Raw genomic sequence first — 19,971 nt, 5'->3', positions numbered from 1 at the left:
GCAAAAAGGGGGTGCTCCCACTTAATATGTCGTAAAGTTTCTTAATAAACATTGCTTCAATAAAAATTGACTCAGAGAAGAATATTTTGTATTTTCATTTTTAACACATTTTCAAAGTGTATTCGAACTTATTGAACACCAACCCTGTAGGTGACTTTGACGTTTAAAAGGCCATTTTGTTAATGTGTTTTTTTTTAATTTTCAATGTAAGGTGGCTATGGCTCAAACTGTTTTTGGTTATTTTAACATTTCATGGTTATTTTCGGCGATATTAAGGCAATTTATTATTTAATTTTAGTACTATTTTGACATTTTAAAGGCCAATTAAGTATTTAGTTTTGATGATTCAAGTTCATTTTGCCGTTTTAAAGCTAGCTCATTCTGACGTTTCTAGGAGATTCTAGATAATTTGACGTTTTAAGGTTATGTTGGTTCCTGATGAATGTGGGCGTGTGTTTTTTTAAATCTAGTTCGTTTATTTGGCGGACTTAATCGCGATAGCTTTACGGAGCCGATAATGCATTGATCATTGTTTTTAACAAAATTCGCTTATTTCTATGTCTAGTAGGAGTTGGGCCGAATACTCGCGGCTTACTTAGAGGTTAGAGGAGTATATTGTCGGATCAGGGGAGGAGCTTGGGCGTAAGGATTGTCTCCAGTATGACCGGTAGTGCGGTTCTAGCAACAATCAATACGAAACTAACGATTTTAAATTGGCTTACTACTTGACTAGCCTATTGGTCCCAAGCAAATCGATTTACGTTCCCCATTCTAGTCGAAATTCTAGTACTACACAATGTTTGTTTTGATTCGATATGAAAGTTTGACAGTGGACAGTGGATTTTCCTATGTTTCGAGGGGTGAATCGATTAGCTTGGGAACGAAGATAGTACCAGAGCTGAGCCACAAAGTTAAGTACGTTTCTTAGGGACCTTCTGGTCTTAGAGTTACCTCTTTGGTTTTAGATTCGTCTGGAGTTCGACCGACTATGGTGACCAGTGGACGACGATGAGACTCATCGAGACGGAGGAACACGAAAAAAACAAAAACTAATAAATAGAGAAAAAAAGACAAAGGAATTAAATTCTTATACTAGACATTTGCAGAAACTCATAAATTGACTACATATAGCAGATATCGCGGGTTACCAACACGTTTCTGATAGGGATATAGGGTTTTCTTTCTTGGACCTCGAGGGTGTTCAATAGTCGCCCTCGGGTGGCGTCATTATCCGATTATCGATTATCGTAATCGTTTCCACACCGACCACCGACAGATGTTGCTGTCTACGGGGTTATGCTGTGGAGATGTACATCTAGCGAGTATCGGTTGGACATAAGTCTACTCATCACGCGGGTACTCTGTGAATTTGCCTGTCATACAATTCGCCTTCCTGCGCGCCAACCTTTGCGAGAGCGTTCGCCTTGGGATTGAGCAGGGGGTCCGGTAAAGGAAATAAGATGTATGCCCACTTGGTTTCATCGACCGAATAGCCTCAATCGAACTGAGACTATCCGAGAAGATGAAGTAAAGGGCCGGAGGCATGTTGGAAACCATCCCCAATGCGAAGTAGATTGCTGCCAGCTCAGCAACAAAAACGGAACAAGGTTCCTGAATTTTGCGGGAGGCGCTAGAGTTTCCATTGAAGACACCGAATCGATTGAGACGGAACCCGTCTTTAAATATATTTTCACACAATTGACGTGTTGGTACTTTTCAGTAAAGGCTTTTTTTTTTGGGTTTCAGGTCATTATGAGCTTGAAAAATTGTTAGGTGTTTTAAAGAAATGTTGATGATTCAAGATCTTCTTCTTCTTCTTCTTCTTCTTCTTCTTCTTCTTCTTCTTCTTCGCATTTCAAGCTTATTGCATATCGCATATTAGCTTATTGCGTGCTCTCAACTTAGTCTTCTAGATGCACTTCCACAGTTGTTAATTGAGAGCTTTCGACCATTTTTGCATTGATATGATTGTGTGGCAAGTCCAATCATACTTCTATGCCCAGGGAAGTTGAGAAATTTTCCAACCCGAAAAATTGCTAAACTGAACCGGGAATCGAACCCAGCCACCTCCAGCATGGTCTTGCTTTGTAGCTGCGCCTTTAGCGACTGAGCTAAGGGAGGCCCCATGATTCAAGATCACATTTTGCTTATAATAGTTGTCTTCAATATACGTGGAAAGTTTGAGTTTGGCTAGAAGTCAGTAACACAATAATCTTCCTTTGTCAGCTTCGGAATTCCCATCGAATAACCACTCGAAAATTCAATTCTACTAGAAATTAGTCGCACTATCAGGAAGTCAGTTTGTTCAGTTTTACAACTTTCTCCGGTTGGAGACACACGTCGTTGCACTTGACGTTATCCGTTTCAAGTGTGTGTACCGAAGATTTATTTTATAGGCACACTCCTCGGTGATAATACTATCAGATTGTGTGATCCCAATTGATAGGAGGTTCGATTTTGCAATGGGGATGTATAAAAGCAAGTGCAGGTGCTCATTTTTTTGGACAGTTAAACCAAGAAGTTTCTACGATGTTGCGAGTTAGTGTAGTTCTGAGCGTATTGGCTGTGTCGGCTTTCGGAAGCGGTGAGTATGAAGTGTAGAACTAACCAAAGGACATCCCAAAAAAATAAAATGGAACAGTTCTTCCAGAAGGTGATCTTCTTTTGCCAACCTTGTCACGACCGCGCTACGGGCAGAACGGCGGGGTACCGTTGTCACTGAGAGGTAATCGTATTGTCGGAGGATTCGAAATCGACATCTCCGATGCTCCTCATCAAGTGTCGCTGCAATCGCGTGGAAGTCACATCTGTGGGGGATCGATCATCTCCGCCAAGTGGGTCATAACGGCAGCTCATTGCACGGATGGAGCGTCCGTGTCCAGTCTTGGAGTCAGGGTTGGATCTACAAAACATGCATCCGGTGGGAAAGTGATTTCCATCAGCCGAATCATTCAGCATCCGAAATTCAGCTACAACACCATCGATTATGACTATTCACTGCTGCAGTTGGCCACAGCAGTGTCATTGGGTAATAACTCTCAAGTGATTGACTTGCCGGAACAGGATGAACCCGTCCCGGATGGAACGCTGTGTGAAGTCTCCGGTTGGGGTAACACCCAGGTACAGTCCAAAGAAATCGTGGTGAATCGTTAAACATTCTAATTCTCATTTTCCCAACGACAGAGCATCACCCAGTCTCGCGATAAACTTCGAGCTGCCTACGTTCCATCCTACAACCAGGCGCAATGCAACAAAGCATATACAGCGTATGGTGGAGTTACGGATCGCATGATTTGTGCCGGTTTCCAGCAGGGTGGCAAGGATGCCTGCCAAGGGGACTCCGGTGGTCCACTGATCGCCAACGGAAAGCTCGTGGGAATTGTGTCGTGGGGTTTGGGCTGCGCCCAGCCCAACTATCCTGGCGTCTACGCTCGGGTGGCGGCTGCACGTGACTGGATCCGTAGTAACAGCGGTGTCTGATTCAAGTTCCACAAACATCAATTATGTCGATCAACGCGCGCGATTCAATGGACCTCGAGCACGGATTATGTTGCGAGCCTGTTAGTTTTAATTCTCGCTAATCGAATAAAGGCCTCGTAAATCATCGGTAAACATAATGTTTTCAATTTAGCAACACATTAGAAGTGATTCTTGAGCAATCACGCTTTGGGGTTCGTGTCACGCAAACGTTCCCTCCTCCTGGTTGGTGAGTACACGCGTGATGATGTAGCGACCGTAATTACCGGTTTCGTTCGAATGCCTATTCAATTTCGTGTTTCTGTCTCTGTTCTCTGGGGAGGAAGTGGAAACGTGGTGGAGTGTGCGATAAAATAGATGACTCGTTCGAGAACGGAATAGCTGTTTGCACTCACCCGTTTAATTTATTGCTGAAATTCGTGCAACAGGTAGCTGCCAGATTGAGCGTAGCAACGTATTTTACATTACGTGCTAGGGTGGTGTGTAAGCAACGGGAATGAATGGTTGTTTATTGTGTACTTTTCGTGTTACGACTAATTTTGTAGGTGTAACGGAGGGTGGAACAGTTTAGTCAATCTAGAGACGAACCAGCTGAAAGTGTCTATAAGTGTAGTCAATCAGAGCTTCATCCGATAAGATTGTTATTTCGAGAATCAATGTGTATGTAATCAATTACTTTAAACATCGATTGCTCACGAATGACAACACATCGATAGAGTAAACTTCCTCTACCAAATGCTGCTGTTGGATTGCCTGGATGAATCTCCATCCGCGAGAAAACGACGATTAAAGTGAAATAAGCTGAACAACAACCAACCTGATGACCTCTAGCCCTTCATCAATCTTCAATCAATCTTGGTGACCTCTAAACCTTCATCAATCTTCACAATTTTTTGAAATTATGAATCACACTGGAGGGTGGTCTATAGTAAATTTATCACTTTTTTTTTTAAATGTGGCACCCAATATTTAATTTTAACTAATTGAATACTCTAGGTGTAGCTCGGAGATGACTCACCCTAGAAGTCGTAAACTTATTCTGGACATCCTTTGGAGTTATCCACAAAGCCCTAAACATTTTGCTTGGTTAACCTGAAAAGTTCTGGGGATCTATCCTGGAAGCCCACTGGATTCACGCTTTGTCGCCTTTGCCACAGTTCGGACAGTTTGTCTAGCGACCGAATCGACATGAATGCACATTTGTATTCGGTTGTAGATCCTTGAAACATTCCCATTGTGTATGCCTACAAATTTGATTGTGCAATGTTGGGAGATGTAATAAGGGGTACGCTGAGTGACTTCGTCGCCGTTGATTCGGAGAACTTTGTTGATGGGTTCAGAGTGCTCTGTGAAGAGAGCTTTGAGGATCGATGGGTGAGGACTTTGAAAGTCTTCAGAGGACTGTAAGATTGATGTACGGGACCACAGGATCTAGGTTCAGCATGATCCAGGACATATCCTATTAGCAATTACGGAATTTTTGTGGGACTACATAGGAATTTTGTGGCAGGAGCGCAGAATTTCAAGAGTGCGCAACAACAACCACAGGGTCCTGCCTGCAGTAGAAATGCATATGCGAAACTTATCTGGATCACAAACTATTTCCGAAGTATGACTGAAGGCATCACATCTACATAAGATCGTGAACTTGGTAAGATTTAACGTGTGAAATTGGGTGATGGCAGGAGTCATTTGTCATTTGTTTATTTGTTTATTTGTTTATTTAATAATTCAACTGACAATTAATGTCTTAATGAATAAAACTTAATCTAAATAGTTATGGTCAACAAAACGAAAACCATCCCACTGCGTCCTAGCAAGAAGTACGGTCGACTTGTTTCGCGCTCCGTTGTTTTGGAAGTTTTTTCGGTATTCGCTTGATATAATTTATCAGTTTTTTTCTCACTAAGTGACTCCTGGCATAGTTCCCGGTAAATTGATCGAAAAGTGAGTTTTTTTTAGTAGAAAGTGTCATTTTCGGAAAGATTAATCCGTGCTATTGGAAATTTGCAAACAAATTTGGGCATCATCGTTGCGTGGTCACGCATACGCGCTTACGCATACCCGCTCACGTATCATCATCATCGAGTGTGAGCACCCGTTTCTACATCTATATCGTTCATCATTCATCGTGCGCCTGTGTGCGCTGAGTGCCGCGCCTCGATCAAGTGCACCACAGCGAAGGTCATCCACGCTGCGCGTCGCTTCCCAGCCATCGGTGTAAACGCCTACACATATAACGCTCGGTGGTAGTAGTATAGGATTATCAGATAAGTTTTTGTTTTTTTCTTGTTTCTTTTACTCCCCCATTAGTTAAATTTTCATTTTGTATTTCTGTGTTTGTAGTGTTTTCTGTGTATTGTGTCTGTGCGTTCAGTGGGAGAGCGTTTTGCGCTCCCACTAGTTGAACAAAATGGATGTTTTGTCAGAAGACGACATGGATGACCATTCATCTCAGAAGAATGATGATGTCATCCCTGGTTCGTCGTCTCAGTCTGTCGATGGGCAGGCTGAGAAAAGCACCAGATTGCGGGCCTACCCAAATGACTCGACTGGCCCATGGGTTGTCTATTTTCAGCCCAAAAACAAACCCTTGAATGTTGTTCAGATATCTGATGATCTGACAAAGCGATTCTCTGCCGTGACCGAAATAACGAAGGTTAGGCACAACAAACTTCGTGTGACCGTCGCTAACCTGAAACAGGCCAATGAAATTGCTGTTTCCCAATTTTTCACACTGGAATATAGGGTGTACATTCCAGCCTCTGATGTGGAGATCGAAGGCGTGGTCACTGAGGCGAGTCTGAACCCCGAGATAATGGAGAAGCAAGCGGTTGGCCGATTCAAGAACCCCTTGCTTCCTCCGGTAAAGATACTGGCCGTTCATAGAATGAAGTCAGTATCGCTCAGCGAGGGTAAAAAGAGTTTTACCCCCACAGACTCGTTTCGGGTGACCTTTTCTGGATCTGCCCTTCCTCAATACATCGAGCTGGGAAAACTTCGTCTTCCTGTGCGGTTGTTTGTACCTCGGGTCATGAACTGCCAGCATTGTAAGCGGTTGGGACATACGGCCTCCCACTGCGGCAACAAGGCACGCTGCTCCACATGCGGGGAGAAGCATGAGGATGGCGCCTGCGCAGCTACTGCACCAAAATGCGTGTACTGCAACGGAACTCCTCCTCATGCTCTCTCGTCGTGCCCGGCGTACAAACAGCTCGGGGACAAAATGAAACGCTCCCTTAAGGAACGTTCCAGGCGGTCTTTTGCAGAAATGCTTAAGACAGCCACGCCATCGACCAATGACAAAAATCCCTTTTCTCTTTTGTCAGATGACGAGACTGACTCTGACTTGGCTGAGGAGGGAACTTCTTTCAGTTTTCCGGAAGGTTCTGCACGGAAACGAAAGCGCATCCGTTCGCGGATTGTTGCAAATAAAGAACCCCAAATCAGCTTGCCTAAATCAAGGAGTGGTGGAAAAAAGGAGACTTCTACTCCTCCTGGATTCCGCAGAACTGACTATACCCAGGATTTTCCACCACTTCCGGGGACATCCAAAACCCCTGATGCCCCAATTTTAAGAACAGAAACCCCTTCTTCATCTGGGTTGTTCTCATTTGATGACATTGTGGACGGTATTCTCAAATACCTCAACATTTCTGATCCTCTGAAAAGCATTGTCCTCACATTGCTTCCCACTGTGAAATCCTTCTTGAAGCAATTGACTTCAAAATGGCCCCTTCTTGCAGCTATCATCTCCTTCGATGGATAATTTTCCAAACGAGGTCGGGGATTTGATCACTGTTCTACAGTGGAATTGTCGAAGTCTTATTCCGAAATTAGATTCGTTCAAGTATTTAGTCCATAACAATAATTGCGATGCATTTGCCCTCTGTGAAACATGGCTCTCTTCAGAAATTGATCTCCCTTTTTACGATTTTAACATTATTCGATTGGATCGTGAGGATTCACGTGGAGGAGGGGTACTTTTGGGGATCAAAAAGTGCCATTCCTTCTATAGAGTGAATCTTCCCGAATTCCCCGGTATTGAAGTTGTCGCATGTCAGGCTACCATTAAAGGTAAGAGCCTTTGTATTGCTTCTGTATATATTGCTCCTAGAGTTTCTGTTAATCGCAAACAACTTTTCGACATATGTGCGGTACTTCCCGCTCCATGGTTGATCATGGGAGATTTTAACTCCCACGGTACAGGCTGGGGGGAACTGTACGATGATAACCGTTCTACTTTGATTTATGATCTCTGCGACAACTTCAACATGACAATACTTAACAATGGAGAAGTAACACGTTTGGCTGGTCCATCCTCGAATGGTAACAGATTAGACCTCACCTTTTGCTCCAATTCACTATCGTTGGATTGCACTTGGCATGTAATCCAGGATCCGCACGGTAGTGATCATTTGCCGATCAAAATTTCGATTGCCAGTGGGTTCAACTCGTCAGAATCCGTTAACGTCGCGTATGATCTAACCCGAAACATCGATTGGACTAAGTTCCAATCCGTGATAGACGATACAGTATCGTCAGTGGAAGAGCTTCCGCCGTTGGAGGAATATAATTTCCTCTCTAATCTCATCGTCGACAGCGCACTTCAAGCTCAAACACGACCGGTGCCGCGATCGTCTATTCGTAAGAAAACACCATCGCTCTGGTGGGATCAACAATGCACGGAGGTTTACCGTAAAAAGTCCGACGCGTTTAAACTTTTTCGGAAACGCGGAACACGCGAGCATTTCGGCGCATACACATCTCTTGAACGCGAACTCAAGAGCCTCATCAAGGCCAAAAAACGGGGTTACTGGCGGCAGTTTGTAGACGGATTGTCGCGCGAAACGTCTATGAATACGCTTTGGAGTACGGCGCGAAGAATGCGTAACCGGTCTACTAACAACGAAAGCGAGGAATGCTCAGATCAATGGATTCTTAAATTCGCGCGAAAAGTGTGTCCAGATTCCGTGCCGTCGCAGTTGATTCCTCACGAAACCGCGAATTCGGTAGACGAAATCAGTCAGCCTTTTTCAATGGTCGAACTTTCACTCGCTCTCATTTCGTGTGGCAATTCTGCCCCGGGATCTGATAGAATCAAGTTCAACTTGCTGAAAAACCTCGCAGACGTCGCTAAGAGGCGCATGTTGAACTTGTACAATCAGTTCTTGGAGCTCAATATTGTTCCCGACGATTGGAGACGATTGAGGGTGATAGCCATTAAAAAGCCTGATAAACCCGCGTCGGATCACAATTCGTATCGGCCCATCGCAATGCTGTCGTGTATTCGGAAATTGATGGAGAAAATGATCCTTTTTCGCCTCGACAAATGGGTTGAGACGAACCACCTTCTTTCAGATACTCAATTTGGTTTCCGTAGGGGTAAGGGAACGAACGACTGTCTCGCGTTGCTTTCCTCGGGAATTCAGTTGGCTTTTGCTAAGAAAGAGCAAATGGCTTCTGTGTTCTTGGATATCAAGGGGGCTTTTGATTCAGTATCCGTTGAAGTTCTTTCAGAGAAACTCCACGCTTGTGGATTGTCTCCATTAATGAATAATTTTTTGTACAATTTGCTGTCAGAAAAACATATGAGCTTTTCTCATGGAAACTCTACAGCTTTTCGATTTAGCTACATGGGTCTCCCCCAAGGCTCATGTTTAAGCCCCCTTTTGTACAATTTCTACGTTAGAGAAATTGACAATTGTCTTAGTGACAATTGCACGTTGAGACAACTTGCAGATGATGGCGTAGTGTCTATCACAGGGCCAAAAGAGGTTGACCTGCAAGGACCCTTACAGGATACCTTGGACAATTTGTCTACTTGGGCTATTCAGCTAGGTATCGAATTCTCCACGGAGAAAACTGAGTTGGTCGTTTTTTCTAGGAAGCATAGCCCAGCACAACCGAAGCTTCAACTTTTGGGTAAGCCGATCACTCATTCCATGTCTTTTAAATATCTCGGGGTCTGGTTCGATTCCAAATGCACCTGGAGATCCCACATTGAGTATCTGAGAAGAAAATGCCAACTAAGGATCAATTTCCTTCGATCAATTACCGGAACGTGGTGGGGAGCCCATCCACAAGATCTTCTGACGTTGTACCGGACAACGATTTTATCGATTTTATCGGTTTTAGAGTACGGCAGTTTTTGTTTCCAGTCGGCAGCTAAAACGCACATCATCAAGCTGGAACGGATCCAGTATCGTTGTCTTCGTATCGCGTTAGGATGCATGCACTCGACTCATACTATGAGTCTCGAAGTGCTGGCGGGCATGTTGCCACTATCCGTCCGTTTTTCAGAGTTATCTCTGAGGCTCCTCACCCGTTGCGAAATAATGAACCCACTGGTGATTGCAAATTTTGAGAAGCTTCTGGAGCTAAATCCTCAAACATGTTTTATGACTTTGTACTACCTATATTTAACACAGGATGTCAGCCCTTCAAGAAATATTCCCAATCGTGTAGTCTTCTCCGATTTCGGCAATTCAGTGAATTTTGATTTATCTATGACGCAGGAAATCCGCGGAATTCCAGAGCATCATCGTCCTATGATTGCTCCGTCATTATACGCTGCAAAGTTTGGCCATGTTGATTCTGCAAGAACGTTTTTCACAGATGGATCTCTAATAGAGGAGTCCGCTGGTTTTGGTGTATTTAATGAATTTCATAGCGCCTCTCGAAAACTTGAAGCTCCTTGTTCTGTGTATGTGGCTGAACTGGCAGCAATTCACTACACTTTGGAAACTATTGCTTCACTTCTTCCACACCACTACTTTATTTTTACGGATAGTCTCAGTTCTGTCGAGGCTATCCGTTCCATTAGGCCGGTAAAGCACTTCTCGTATTTTCTCTTGAAAATACGAGAACTGCTTAGTGCTTTATCCGTGCGCTCTTTCATCATCACCTTCGCGTGGGTCCCTTCGCATTGCTCAATTTTGGGCAATGAGAAGGCGGATTCACTTGCGAAGGTGGGCGCTATGGAAGGCGACATTTATGATCGACAGATCGCCTATAGTGAATTTTTCTCTATTTATCGTCAGCAGTCGCTCGTTAGCTGGCAACATCAATGGAGTGAGGGTAGCTTGGGACGATGGCTACATTCAATTATCCCTAAGGTGTCGAAGTTTGCATGGTTCAAAGGGTTGGACTTGAGTCGAGACTTCATACGCGTGATGTCTCGTCTCATGTCCAATCACTATTGTCTAAACGCTCACTTGTTCCGTGTGGGGTTGGGAGACAGCAATCTCTGTGAATGTGGACAAGGTTACCAGGACGCTGATCACATCCTTTGGTCTTGTGTGGAGTATCGTGGAGTCAGATCACATTTTTATGATTCCCTTCGGGCTCGAGGTAGACAACCTAATGTTCCAGTTCGGGATATTTTGGCTAGACGCGATCTGGAGTTTATGAAACTCATATATGTTTACTTTAAGGATATTAACCTTAGATTGTAAGTTTGATTAACCTTGTGTTTAGTTTGTGTTTTGTACGTCTGGGGGTTTTTTTTTCAAGATGAATAGAAATAATTTCATGCTTTAGGATTAATTAAATAGTTATATCGTAAACCACATTTAAAACCTCCTTCTTCCCTTTTCCCATCCAAAAAATTGTAAATCTCCACTAACCTCGAGACGACCGCGAGTACTCGGTCCAGTTCCTTTAACTTTAAATGTAAGACAGTAACAATGTATAACGCAAAGGATAACTCGGCTCTGTAAAGTTTATTCGATTGAGCCTGTACAAATAAAGTAATTACAAAAAAAAAAAAACGAAAACGGTCAAGTAACCGGTGACGAAACACATTTGCTGATACGTTAAAGCCAAATTCGCAATAAAAGTAGTTAAATTGTCGGCTGATTGCACGAATTGGCTCATTCTGCGTATAATTTCTGCCTCGTGGCTCCAAAAACAGAAATTCGCGTTGACGAAGAGGTCTCTCAGGAGCAAACATAGTTAGCTGGGCCAGCAACGTTGGACAGTCGATGTCACCCGTGAGAAGCTTTCCAGCAAACATAGCTTGAGCGACCGTCCGTCGCACCACTAGCGGTTCGATGCCCAGAAGACGGCAACGCTCCTCGTACGGTGGCAGGTTCGATGAGTCACGCCAGTTCAAGAAACGAAGAGCATATCTCACAATCTTTCGTTGAACAGATTTGATTCTAGCGATCCAAGTGGCTTGGAAAGGGCACCATACAACTGCACTTGATTCTAATATAGACCGCACAAGTGAGCAGTAAAGTGATCTGAGGCATAACGGGTCCCGGAACTCATCGGCAATTTTGAAAATAAAACCCAGTTGGCGATTGGCTCGGGAAATGATGTCGTTATAATGGATTTTGAAGGTGAGCCCGCAGTCCAGAGTAACACCGAGATCCTTTATTTGTTCTACACGGGCAATGCAACGTCCAAAGAGCACATAGTCAAACATAATTGGTTCGTTTTTACGGTGATAGGAGATGACGTTGCATTTTTCGATGCTCAGGCCCATCAAATTTCTCGTGCACCAGTCAGCGAAAATACATAGCATACGCTGGAGACACCAACAGTCCGAGAGGCTTTTGATAATTTTGTAGATTTTGACGTCATCTGCGTAGAAAAGACGACACATCCAGATGGTAACAACAGAGCGATGTCGTTTAAAAAGATCGAAAACAGCAGAGGTCCCAGGTTGCTGCCTTGCGGGACTCCCGAGTTGTTTGAGAAAACATTTGAATCCGTCGCACCAATCTTGACTCGTACAGAGCGATTCACTAAGTACAATCTGAACCATTTCACAGCCGTAGACGAGACACCTAGTATCTCCAACTTAGCAAGCAGGATTTCATGATCCACCCTGTCAAAAGCGGCTTTTAAGTCCATGTATGCAGCATCAACTTGCCATCCAGCATCCAAGCTTCGCAGACAGTCAGAGGTTAACTGCACCAGGTTCGTGGAAACCGATCGCTTGGGGTAAAAACCATGTTGGTCCGTATCGATATAATTTTTACAGCACATAAACAGAGCATCATTTACAATAATCTCGAAAAGTTTAGAGCAGGCGCACATGGAGGAAATCCCACGATAATTAGCGACATTCCGTTTGTCTCCTTTTTTGTGAATTGGAAACAGATAGGAAAGCTTCCAGTGGGAGGGGAATTCACGTTGCTGTGCCGAGAAATTAAAAAGTCGCGCAAGTGGAAGGCAGAGGTTGACTGCACATCGTTTTAAAACTGACGAGGGAATTCCGACAGGACCAGCGGCGAATGAGTTCTTCATTTTGCGTTTTGCGGCTATCACCCAGTGATGTGAGGTGTGGCATCCCGGAGGTTGCGACCAACACCTGTGTCGGTGAAGCGGAAAAATCGTGGAAGACTTGTTTGAATTGACGAGCAAACAAGCTGCATTTTTCACTTTCGCTGCAGGCCGTATCAACTCCGAGGAACATGGAACAAGGCAGCTCGGATTCTTTCCGTTTTGAATTTACAAACGACCAAAAACCTTTCGGGTTCGACCGAAGGTTTGCTTCCGTGCGTCTCACGTGCCGATTATAGAGGAAGTGGTTGTAGTTGCGATAGCGACGACTTGCGAAATTAAACTGTTGCTTGTAGAACGGTGAGCGAGAGCTGCAGTACCTTCGGAGTGCGGCGGAGCGCTGACGTTTTAGTTTACGTAGGCGTGGGTTCGACCATGGAGGCTTCTGCGGGGGACGTCTTGCTGGGACAGTGCGGAAAATAACTTCTTCCAGCGCAGAGCTGAAACAATCCACAGCATCATTGACACTAGCGGCCGTTTCGATACAGTGCCAATCTATTTCCGCAAGCGCAATGTTCAATGCCGTGTAATCGGCCCGGCGAAAGTCCAGAAAGCAGCACACGGAAAACGTTATATATTCAATTGGAGTGGATAAACTTAGTGACACGACGAGAGCGGGATGGTTGGCATCTAGATCGATCAGTGGCTCGACCGGTAGATAAACAGAAGTGTCTGGTAATGCTGAGTCATTTGCCAGAACAAGATCTAACAAACGTCCATTACGGTTGGGAAAAATGTTCGCCTGAGTGAACCCATGAATGTTAAATCCGTCCAGAAGTTCACAGCAAGCAACCGGCATATGCGATAGCAGAGGATCAATGAATGGTGTGCCACTGTCAGAGAAACGCCACTGTAAACCAGCTTGGTTGTAGTCGCCAAATAGGAGAGCGGGAGAATTGGGGCACAATTGAGACGAAATCGAGCACAACGAATTAACGTGCTCATGGATGATCGTGCAGTCGTTTTTTCGGTCGGGGGTAGGTAGACTGCGCCTACACTGAGCTTGGTTCTTGGCAGATCCACAACAATCCAGATTTGCTCTAGCAGACTTGAAATGGGCGAGGTACTTACATAGCTGGTCAGTTTCGTTGTGACGGCGAGCAGAACCCCACCACCACGCAATTTTTGACTGTTTAGGGGAGAGCGGTCGGTTCTGAACACGGAATAATGCGATCCAAACAGCTGCGGTGAGTAAATCCGGTCATCCAGCCACGTTTCTGTCAGAACAATCAAATCGTACTCAGCCTCCGAGACAGCCAGGAAAAACGGGTCGATTTTAGTCCGCAGCCCACGCACATTTTGGTAGTAAATCCGGAGACCACTCAAGATGCCACTACGCGAACTGGAAGTTGAAGGGAAATCAGGTACCGAAAGTTCGAAATCGCAATTATACTCGCCTGGAGTTACAGGCCGGAAGCCCCCGATACCACCACCGACCACAGGACCTGGACGATGACGATGGCGGATGTCAGCAGCAAGCGCGACTGGGTCGGGGGGCTCGGGAGCTTCCTTAGTGCCTGTTTTAGGGTGCCCTGGATCAGATGAAGTTGTGGCGATGGTGTCAACAGCTGGAGAAACGTAGCATGCTAGTTTTTTGCCGAATCAATAAACTCGCGAAACTGTAATCCGGCAGGCCAGGAATCCGGCCAGGATCTTTCAAACAAGGATCCAAACCGATCTTGAATGACACAAATGTCATACTGGATACGACTTTTCCTCTGGGAACCAAACGCACCACATCGACAGGTTTAGTTAAGCTCAAGCAGCGTGACACAATACTCTGCACGTCGTTATCGATGATGAGCGGGTTCAGGCGAGAAAGATATAGCCAGAATTTCTCCGGAGGTGCACTAGGAGCAATAGAGGGAACGGAAAGACCACTCAAGTCAATTGTTTTCGTTCCATTTACGGTTGGCACGTCAATATCAGGCCGGTCTTCACGACGGCGTTTTGCACCCGGTTTGGGCCAAACTGGTGTAGCACTCACTGACGGATTGCGTTGTGGCTTAGCAGAGAAATTGTCGACTTTTTTACTTAGCTCAGCCACGGCATCATGCAGTTGCCGAACCTGATCTGGCAACGAAGCAAGTGAGGGGGGTTGCATTTGTTGTTGCTGCTGATCGTCGATGAAACAGCGGATAGAGCGGCCCTGCAAACGAAGAGTATCTTTCCAGCTGATAATGGTTCCTTCAGATTGCGGATATTAATACCGCAACACTGCTGGCTGATGTGGTAGAATGTTTCGCAAAAACCACAGCGCAGCGGCTCGAGCTCGTTGATAACGAGCTGACATTCTCCGCATTGTTTTTGGTCCATTCTGCTTTGAAGCAGCTGCACAGTGAAAAGATGGAGACGGGTCGGGATTCGATGATGCGAGGATGACGTGTTGATTACAGCAAACAACAGCACGAAATTTATCGATATTCCACACGTTTCGGAGAGATTGTCGAAAATAGTATTGTTTACGCACAATTTTGAACACTAAAAACCAGATTTACACACACAAATTCTATGGTAAAACACGAACGTAAACAAGGCGAACAAGGCGAACAATTTTCGTTGTGAATCATAATCAGCGACACGATAGGCTTGGCTGTTGTCTTCGGTCACGTACTTCTGAGTTGATCAGATGAACTTGTTCAAGGATGTTGTTTCTAGGGTGGGATTAAACTTTTGAAATTTTATCGGAGAGCATTTACCAGGTAGTTGGAGGAAATTTCGTCCACCAACAATCAGGTTGCACCTTCGTTTCTGCACACGTTTCTTTCCGACAAGTCGAATTGGCATGAAAACCGTATAGGCAAGATGGCTTACAATTCCTCTTCAACTGCCCGCTCCGCTTACGTTCAAATGAGAATGAAGCCTAATGTTTGCCATAAACTATCAAAGAAATTGAAATTGTAAGCACAATCAAAATTCATTATAACTTCGGGGTCGCCAAACTCATATGATATTGACACCTTGATTGGTACACTTCGGCCTACTTGGCACGTCTAGCACAGCGCATGGTACAGCTAAATCGCGCGGCACAGATAAGGGTGTGTAGAGTTGAATACCCCTTGGGTAGCAATACGTACGCGGGTGTTACAGTGCAGTGGTTTTTTCCCTTGATTTGTTTTCCGTCGATCTTGTTTTCCGTGCTGAACACCAATGCTACGGACGCCAGGGAGGCAGCTCCCATACCTGGACCCTACCTATCAACCCATCAACTCATGAACCGGGGACCAACGGCTTTACTTCCCTTCTGAACGAAGGCATGATCAGAGATGTTATGCCTCAGAAAATCCCGGCGGCGCCAACTGGGATTGAACCCAGGCCTGCTAGGGTGATTTCACGAAATTTCTTAAAAACCGTGTATATTTTTCCTACAAATTCTTTATTTGTCTTTACACTTTTGTCTCAGACGCCATTTCGATTAGAAGTTACGTTTTCGTGCTACGATTTGATGAAAAATGTCGAATACGTCATTTTGAAGAGAGAAAAAAGCATCATTCAAAATGGCTGAATTTGAGCTCAAATGTGAATGGGTTACCATGGTTGCCATAACAAACAATAATGCAATGTTTCATGCAAATCTGAGAAGTTCTGCTATTTGGCCTGGAACTGCTCATTTACAGATTTAAAAAAATAGGACGTTCACATAATGATATAAAAATAAACAGCCATTTTCCCCTAAAAAGAAGTAATTAATATACTTAGATAAAAAAATACTCTGGGTGATTTGAAGCCTTTACGAAAAATATGGACATTGCAATTCATGAGGAAACGAATATCTTATCACGATCGCATCTATCCAGCTTCGAAACGACCCTACATTAGTAAATACATCCGCAAAGATACAATCATTACCGAAAGATAGCAACCCATATTGCAATCCATCGATCACCAGTGGGCCTCCTGAATCTCCATAGCAAGTGCAAGTGCGATTCACAAAGTACCCGGCGCAAAAATGATTGTTCCTATCCAACCCAATCCAGGTATAGTTTTGCAGGCAACTATCCATCGACGTCACCGGTAGAAACGTATATTTCAACCGTTCAGATATCTGCCCAGGATCAGCTGTAGTCCCCCAGCCTGATGCCATACTAATTGCACCCTCAAGCGGTCGTTGACCTTGTTGCGCCAACAGAACACATTTCCACAGTCCATTGTTGTACAGCATTTCGTTCAGCAAGATCAACCCGATGTCGTTGTGACCTTCAGGATGATTGAAACCCGGATGGCTAACGGACCACTGCACGTCTCGTACTATTCCTCCATGCCTATATTGATCGGATCCGACTCGTACAATCATTACATTATCATTAACCACCATCAGACAGTGGGCAGCGGTGAGAATCCATTTTGGAGCAATAATGGAACCACCACATAGAAGCTCCCCTCGGATCGCTATCGACACCTGATATGGAACGATTTTAATGGGTAAGGTGGATCCTCCCACGATCCTGCGAATTTTTCCGGAGGCTTCAGATTGAACTACAATGACTAGTAAAATGCAACAACTGGTCCAAATATTACGACTCATGTTTCAAGAAATATAGTCACACTAACCGTGTCATAGAAGCTCTACGATATTGCAAATCATGGAACGTGAAAAATTCAATTTACTCCACCATTCCTTGCACGCTTTTGTTTTGATTCCACAATAAAGTGAAGCAACATCGATTATAGCTATGAGTCGCCGTAAACCTCTCAGTATCGAACTTGCGCTGCTGAAATCATGCAAATGTGTAAGATCGGATTTTTGCCATTCTTCAGCTTCCTAATTGTATCCTCATCGTACGCGATGAATACAACAGAAGATCAAGTGAATCACCGATCGAAAAGAATTATCAACGGTAACAGAATAAATATTTCCAAAGTGCCCTATCAAGTGGCGATCCTTTGGCGCAGCTATCTGGTATGCGGTGGATCGATCATAGCTCCCATATGGATCCTCACAGCTGGCCATTGTCTGCACGATCACCCAACAACAGAGATGAAAGTCCGGGCTGGTTCAGATCGCCGACATATCGGTGGCATAATGCGCCATGTTCGCTGGACTAGCATTCATCCGCAGTATACACCGAAGAATTTGCTAAATGATGTGGCAATGATCCTGTTGGATGCTTCGCTCATTATGACCCAGGATGTGATGTGTATCAAACTGCCGCCATCGGGGTCGTTTCCAGCCACAGGAAAGCGGGCACTCGTTTCCGGATGGGGTATGAAAGATGCAAACTCTGACAAGGGCAATCCCAGTTCTTTCTCGACTTTGCTGATGTTTACGTACCTTCCGATAATGGACTTCGGCACGTGCAGGCACAACTACAAAAAATTTAAAATGTCGCAGAATTCGCAGATCTGCGCCGGTTATCCTCAGGGTGGAACGGATGCCTGTACCGGTGACTCGGGAGGACCACTGGCGCTGGAACAGTATCAGGTCGGTGTGGTTTCATGGGGTGTCTCCTGTGCAAAGCCCAAACAGCCTGGCGTCTTCACCAACGTTGGAACGTTCAGAGAATGGATCGACCAGACCACCCATAAGTTTACGCGTCCTGGCGCATTGAAGTGTAGTCGGTATTATTGAGATGTCTACTGAAAAAATGATCATTGCATGTGTGTAATAAAAACTGTTTGTTTTGGACGATCGGATAAGCAATAGATGGAATTGAATAAAGTACACTTAGGTCTTTTTTTACACGGGGGATACGATCCGTGTAAAAAAAAACCGTGTAAAAAAAAACCTACGAGATTTTGATTTTTCGCATGCTTAAATGTTTTAAAAAAATCGGATTTTGATGCCATTTGTAATTAAAGCATGATATGGTCCATATAGACATATTTTAAAAATTTCTGTATTTACACCAAAAATTGTGATTTTTTATTAAGTATGCCATTCGATTACAAATAGCTTGAAACGGATAATGTGATTGGAATCAAGTCGATAGGTTGTATCGTTGTCGAGAAATCGTTAAAAACGTACCGTGTAAATCGTGGAAAACCGTGTAAAAAAAACCGTGTAAAAAAAGACTTCAGTGTATTTGTTTTGGCCGTCTTGGTATGATGCTGAGCTGAACCTTGCCCTTAAATGGAAAGGGAACTTTAAAAGCCCAAAACCAAAATTTTGATCTTGAAAATGTGTCCATGAACTGAATTTAGGTTTTGATGTTTTGGGTCTCCCTTCAATGTGTCAATATTTTATAAATTAAGCTACACGAATGAACTGGTTCATAATTTTACTGAATGGATTAAAATTTCTCTATAAGCTAAATCGTTTTTCCCTCGATCAGTTTATTCCTTTAATAGATCGTTTGCTCTGTTGAATGCTCGATAATTCTAGCTCAACCGTTGTTTAAAGTGGCGAAATATTTGGTCTACAGACAAAAACAAAACGTAGCTCTTTCTCCTCAATCGTTGTAGATACACGCATTTAACGTTCAATTTAAATATTATTAATTTCGCAAATCTCCCGCCACAGCGCTGGCATCGGATCAATTTGACGATTCTACACTCTAGATACTGTAGATTCCATAGATAAGCGGAGGCAAAGTATAATGTAGCCAAACGAACTGTCAGTTAATGTAGCCAAGCGAGCATGACGTCATCATTGTGTTGTTTGAAGGAGAAGTATTGTAATATTATGAGCACAAAACGCTTTCCACACTCCACATTCCGATTTATTTCGCGGACAACGGAAGAAGGATCATTCCTAGTTGAACACTCAGTCGGTTAACAACGTCCCGGTCTCAGTCGCGCGGCATCTAGTTTTTTTTCGGTGTTTTTTCCGCCCGAGCGGTTTTTTCACCCCCCCATTGGGTGCCCCAAGTGACCAGTGTGCAACAGAGGAAGTGGAATTCCATGGGCCGAGCCCCTTGGAGTTGCCATCCAGCTTTAATTCACCCCGGTAATCCATCCGGTCGTCAAGCCAGTTTTCCATCATCGTGCCGACCCACCAACACCAACCATCACCAACAGCAGCAGCAAACGGACCATCTAGCTGCAACGGCTGATAGGTTGTTTACAACCGGCATAAGTATTAGACAATACATTTTGCAAGTCCATTGCCTCCCTATTGTAGTTTAATTTTGCCTCGTGGCGCGTGACTCTGTCTCTCACCCCTGGTAGGGGAGTATGGGTTATAGTGAGACAACTTTTTGCAAGTAGATATAAGTTTTTTTTTTTTTCGATTTTTTTTTCTGTTTGATTTGTTTGTACGTC

The 19,971-nt window shown here is 44.2% G+C and overlaps 3 protein-coding genes across 3 annotated transcripts; 2 read left to right on the top strand and 1 right to left on the bottom strand.

Moving 5' to 3' along the window:
• Positions 1 to 2,520: 2,520 nt before the first annotated feature.
• On the top strand, positions 2,521 to 3,617 carry LOC135701354 (trypsin-1-like). Its single transcript, XM_065222131.1, has 3 exons — positions 2,521 to 2,584; positions 2,642 to 3,120; positions 3,184 to 3,617. The coding sequence occupies exons 1-3, from the start codon at positions 2,530 to 2,532 to the stop codon at positions 3,478 to 3,480; spliced, it is 831 nt and encodes a 276-aa protein (XP_065078203.1). The 5' UTR covers positions 2,521 to 2,529; the 3' UTR covers positions 3,481 to 3,617.
• A 12,884-nt stretch (positions 3,618 to 16,501) lies between these two features.
• Positions 16,502 to 17,296, bottom strand: LOC135701097 (trypsin-6-like). Its single transcript, XM_065221807.1, has one exon. The coding sequence runs from the start codon at positions 17,294 to 17,296 to the stop codon at positions 16,502 to 16,504; it is 795 nt and encodes a 264-aa protein (XP_065077879.1).
• A 261-nt stretch (positions 17,297 to 17,557) lies between these two features.
• Positions 17,558 to 18,340, top strand: LOC135701086 (trypsin 3A1-like). The gene has a single exon (XM_065221800.1). The coding sequence runs from the start codon at positions 17,558 to 17,560 to the stop codon at positions 18,338 to 18,340; it is 783 nt and encodes a 260-aa protein (XP_065077872.1).
• Positions 18,341 to 19,971: the final 1,631 nt, after the last annotated feature.

The sequence above is a fragment of the Ochlerotatus camptorhynchus genome, unplaced genomic scaffold (assembly GCF_037179485.1).
Source record: "Ochlerotatus camptorhynchus isolate MF236.1 unplaced genomic scaffold, CSIRO-AGI_Acam_v1.1 ptg000014l, whole genome shotgun sequence".
Lineage (NCBI taxonomy): Eukaryota > Metazoa > Arthropoda > Insecta > Diptera > Culicidae > Ochlerotatus > Ochlerotatus camptorhynchus.
Note: the sequence above shows the minus strand (reverse complement) of the source record. Positions and strands in the feature narration are given on the sequence as shown.

Coding starts and splice junctions, on each gene's coding strand:
- LOC135701354 (XM_065222131.1), top strand. CDS start 2,530: ATGTTGCGAGTTAGTGTAGTTCTGAGCGTATTGGCTGTGTCGGCTTTC. Junction 2,585..2,641: donor TGTGTCGGCTTTCGGAAGCG/GTGAGTATGAAG, acceptor AAAATGGAACAG/TTCTTCCAGAAGGTGATCTT. Junction 3,121..3,183: donor CCGGTTGGGGTAACACCCAG/GTACAGTCCAAA, acceptor TCCCAACGACAG/AGCATCACCCAGTCTCGCGA.
- LOC135701097 (XM_065221807.1), bottom strand. CDS start 17,296: ATGAGTCGTAATATTTGGACCAGTTGTTGCATTTTACTAGTCATTGTA.
- LOC135701086 (XM_065221800.1), top strand. CDS start 17,558: ATGAATACAACAGAAGATCAAGTGAATCACCGATCGAAAAGAATTATC.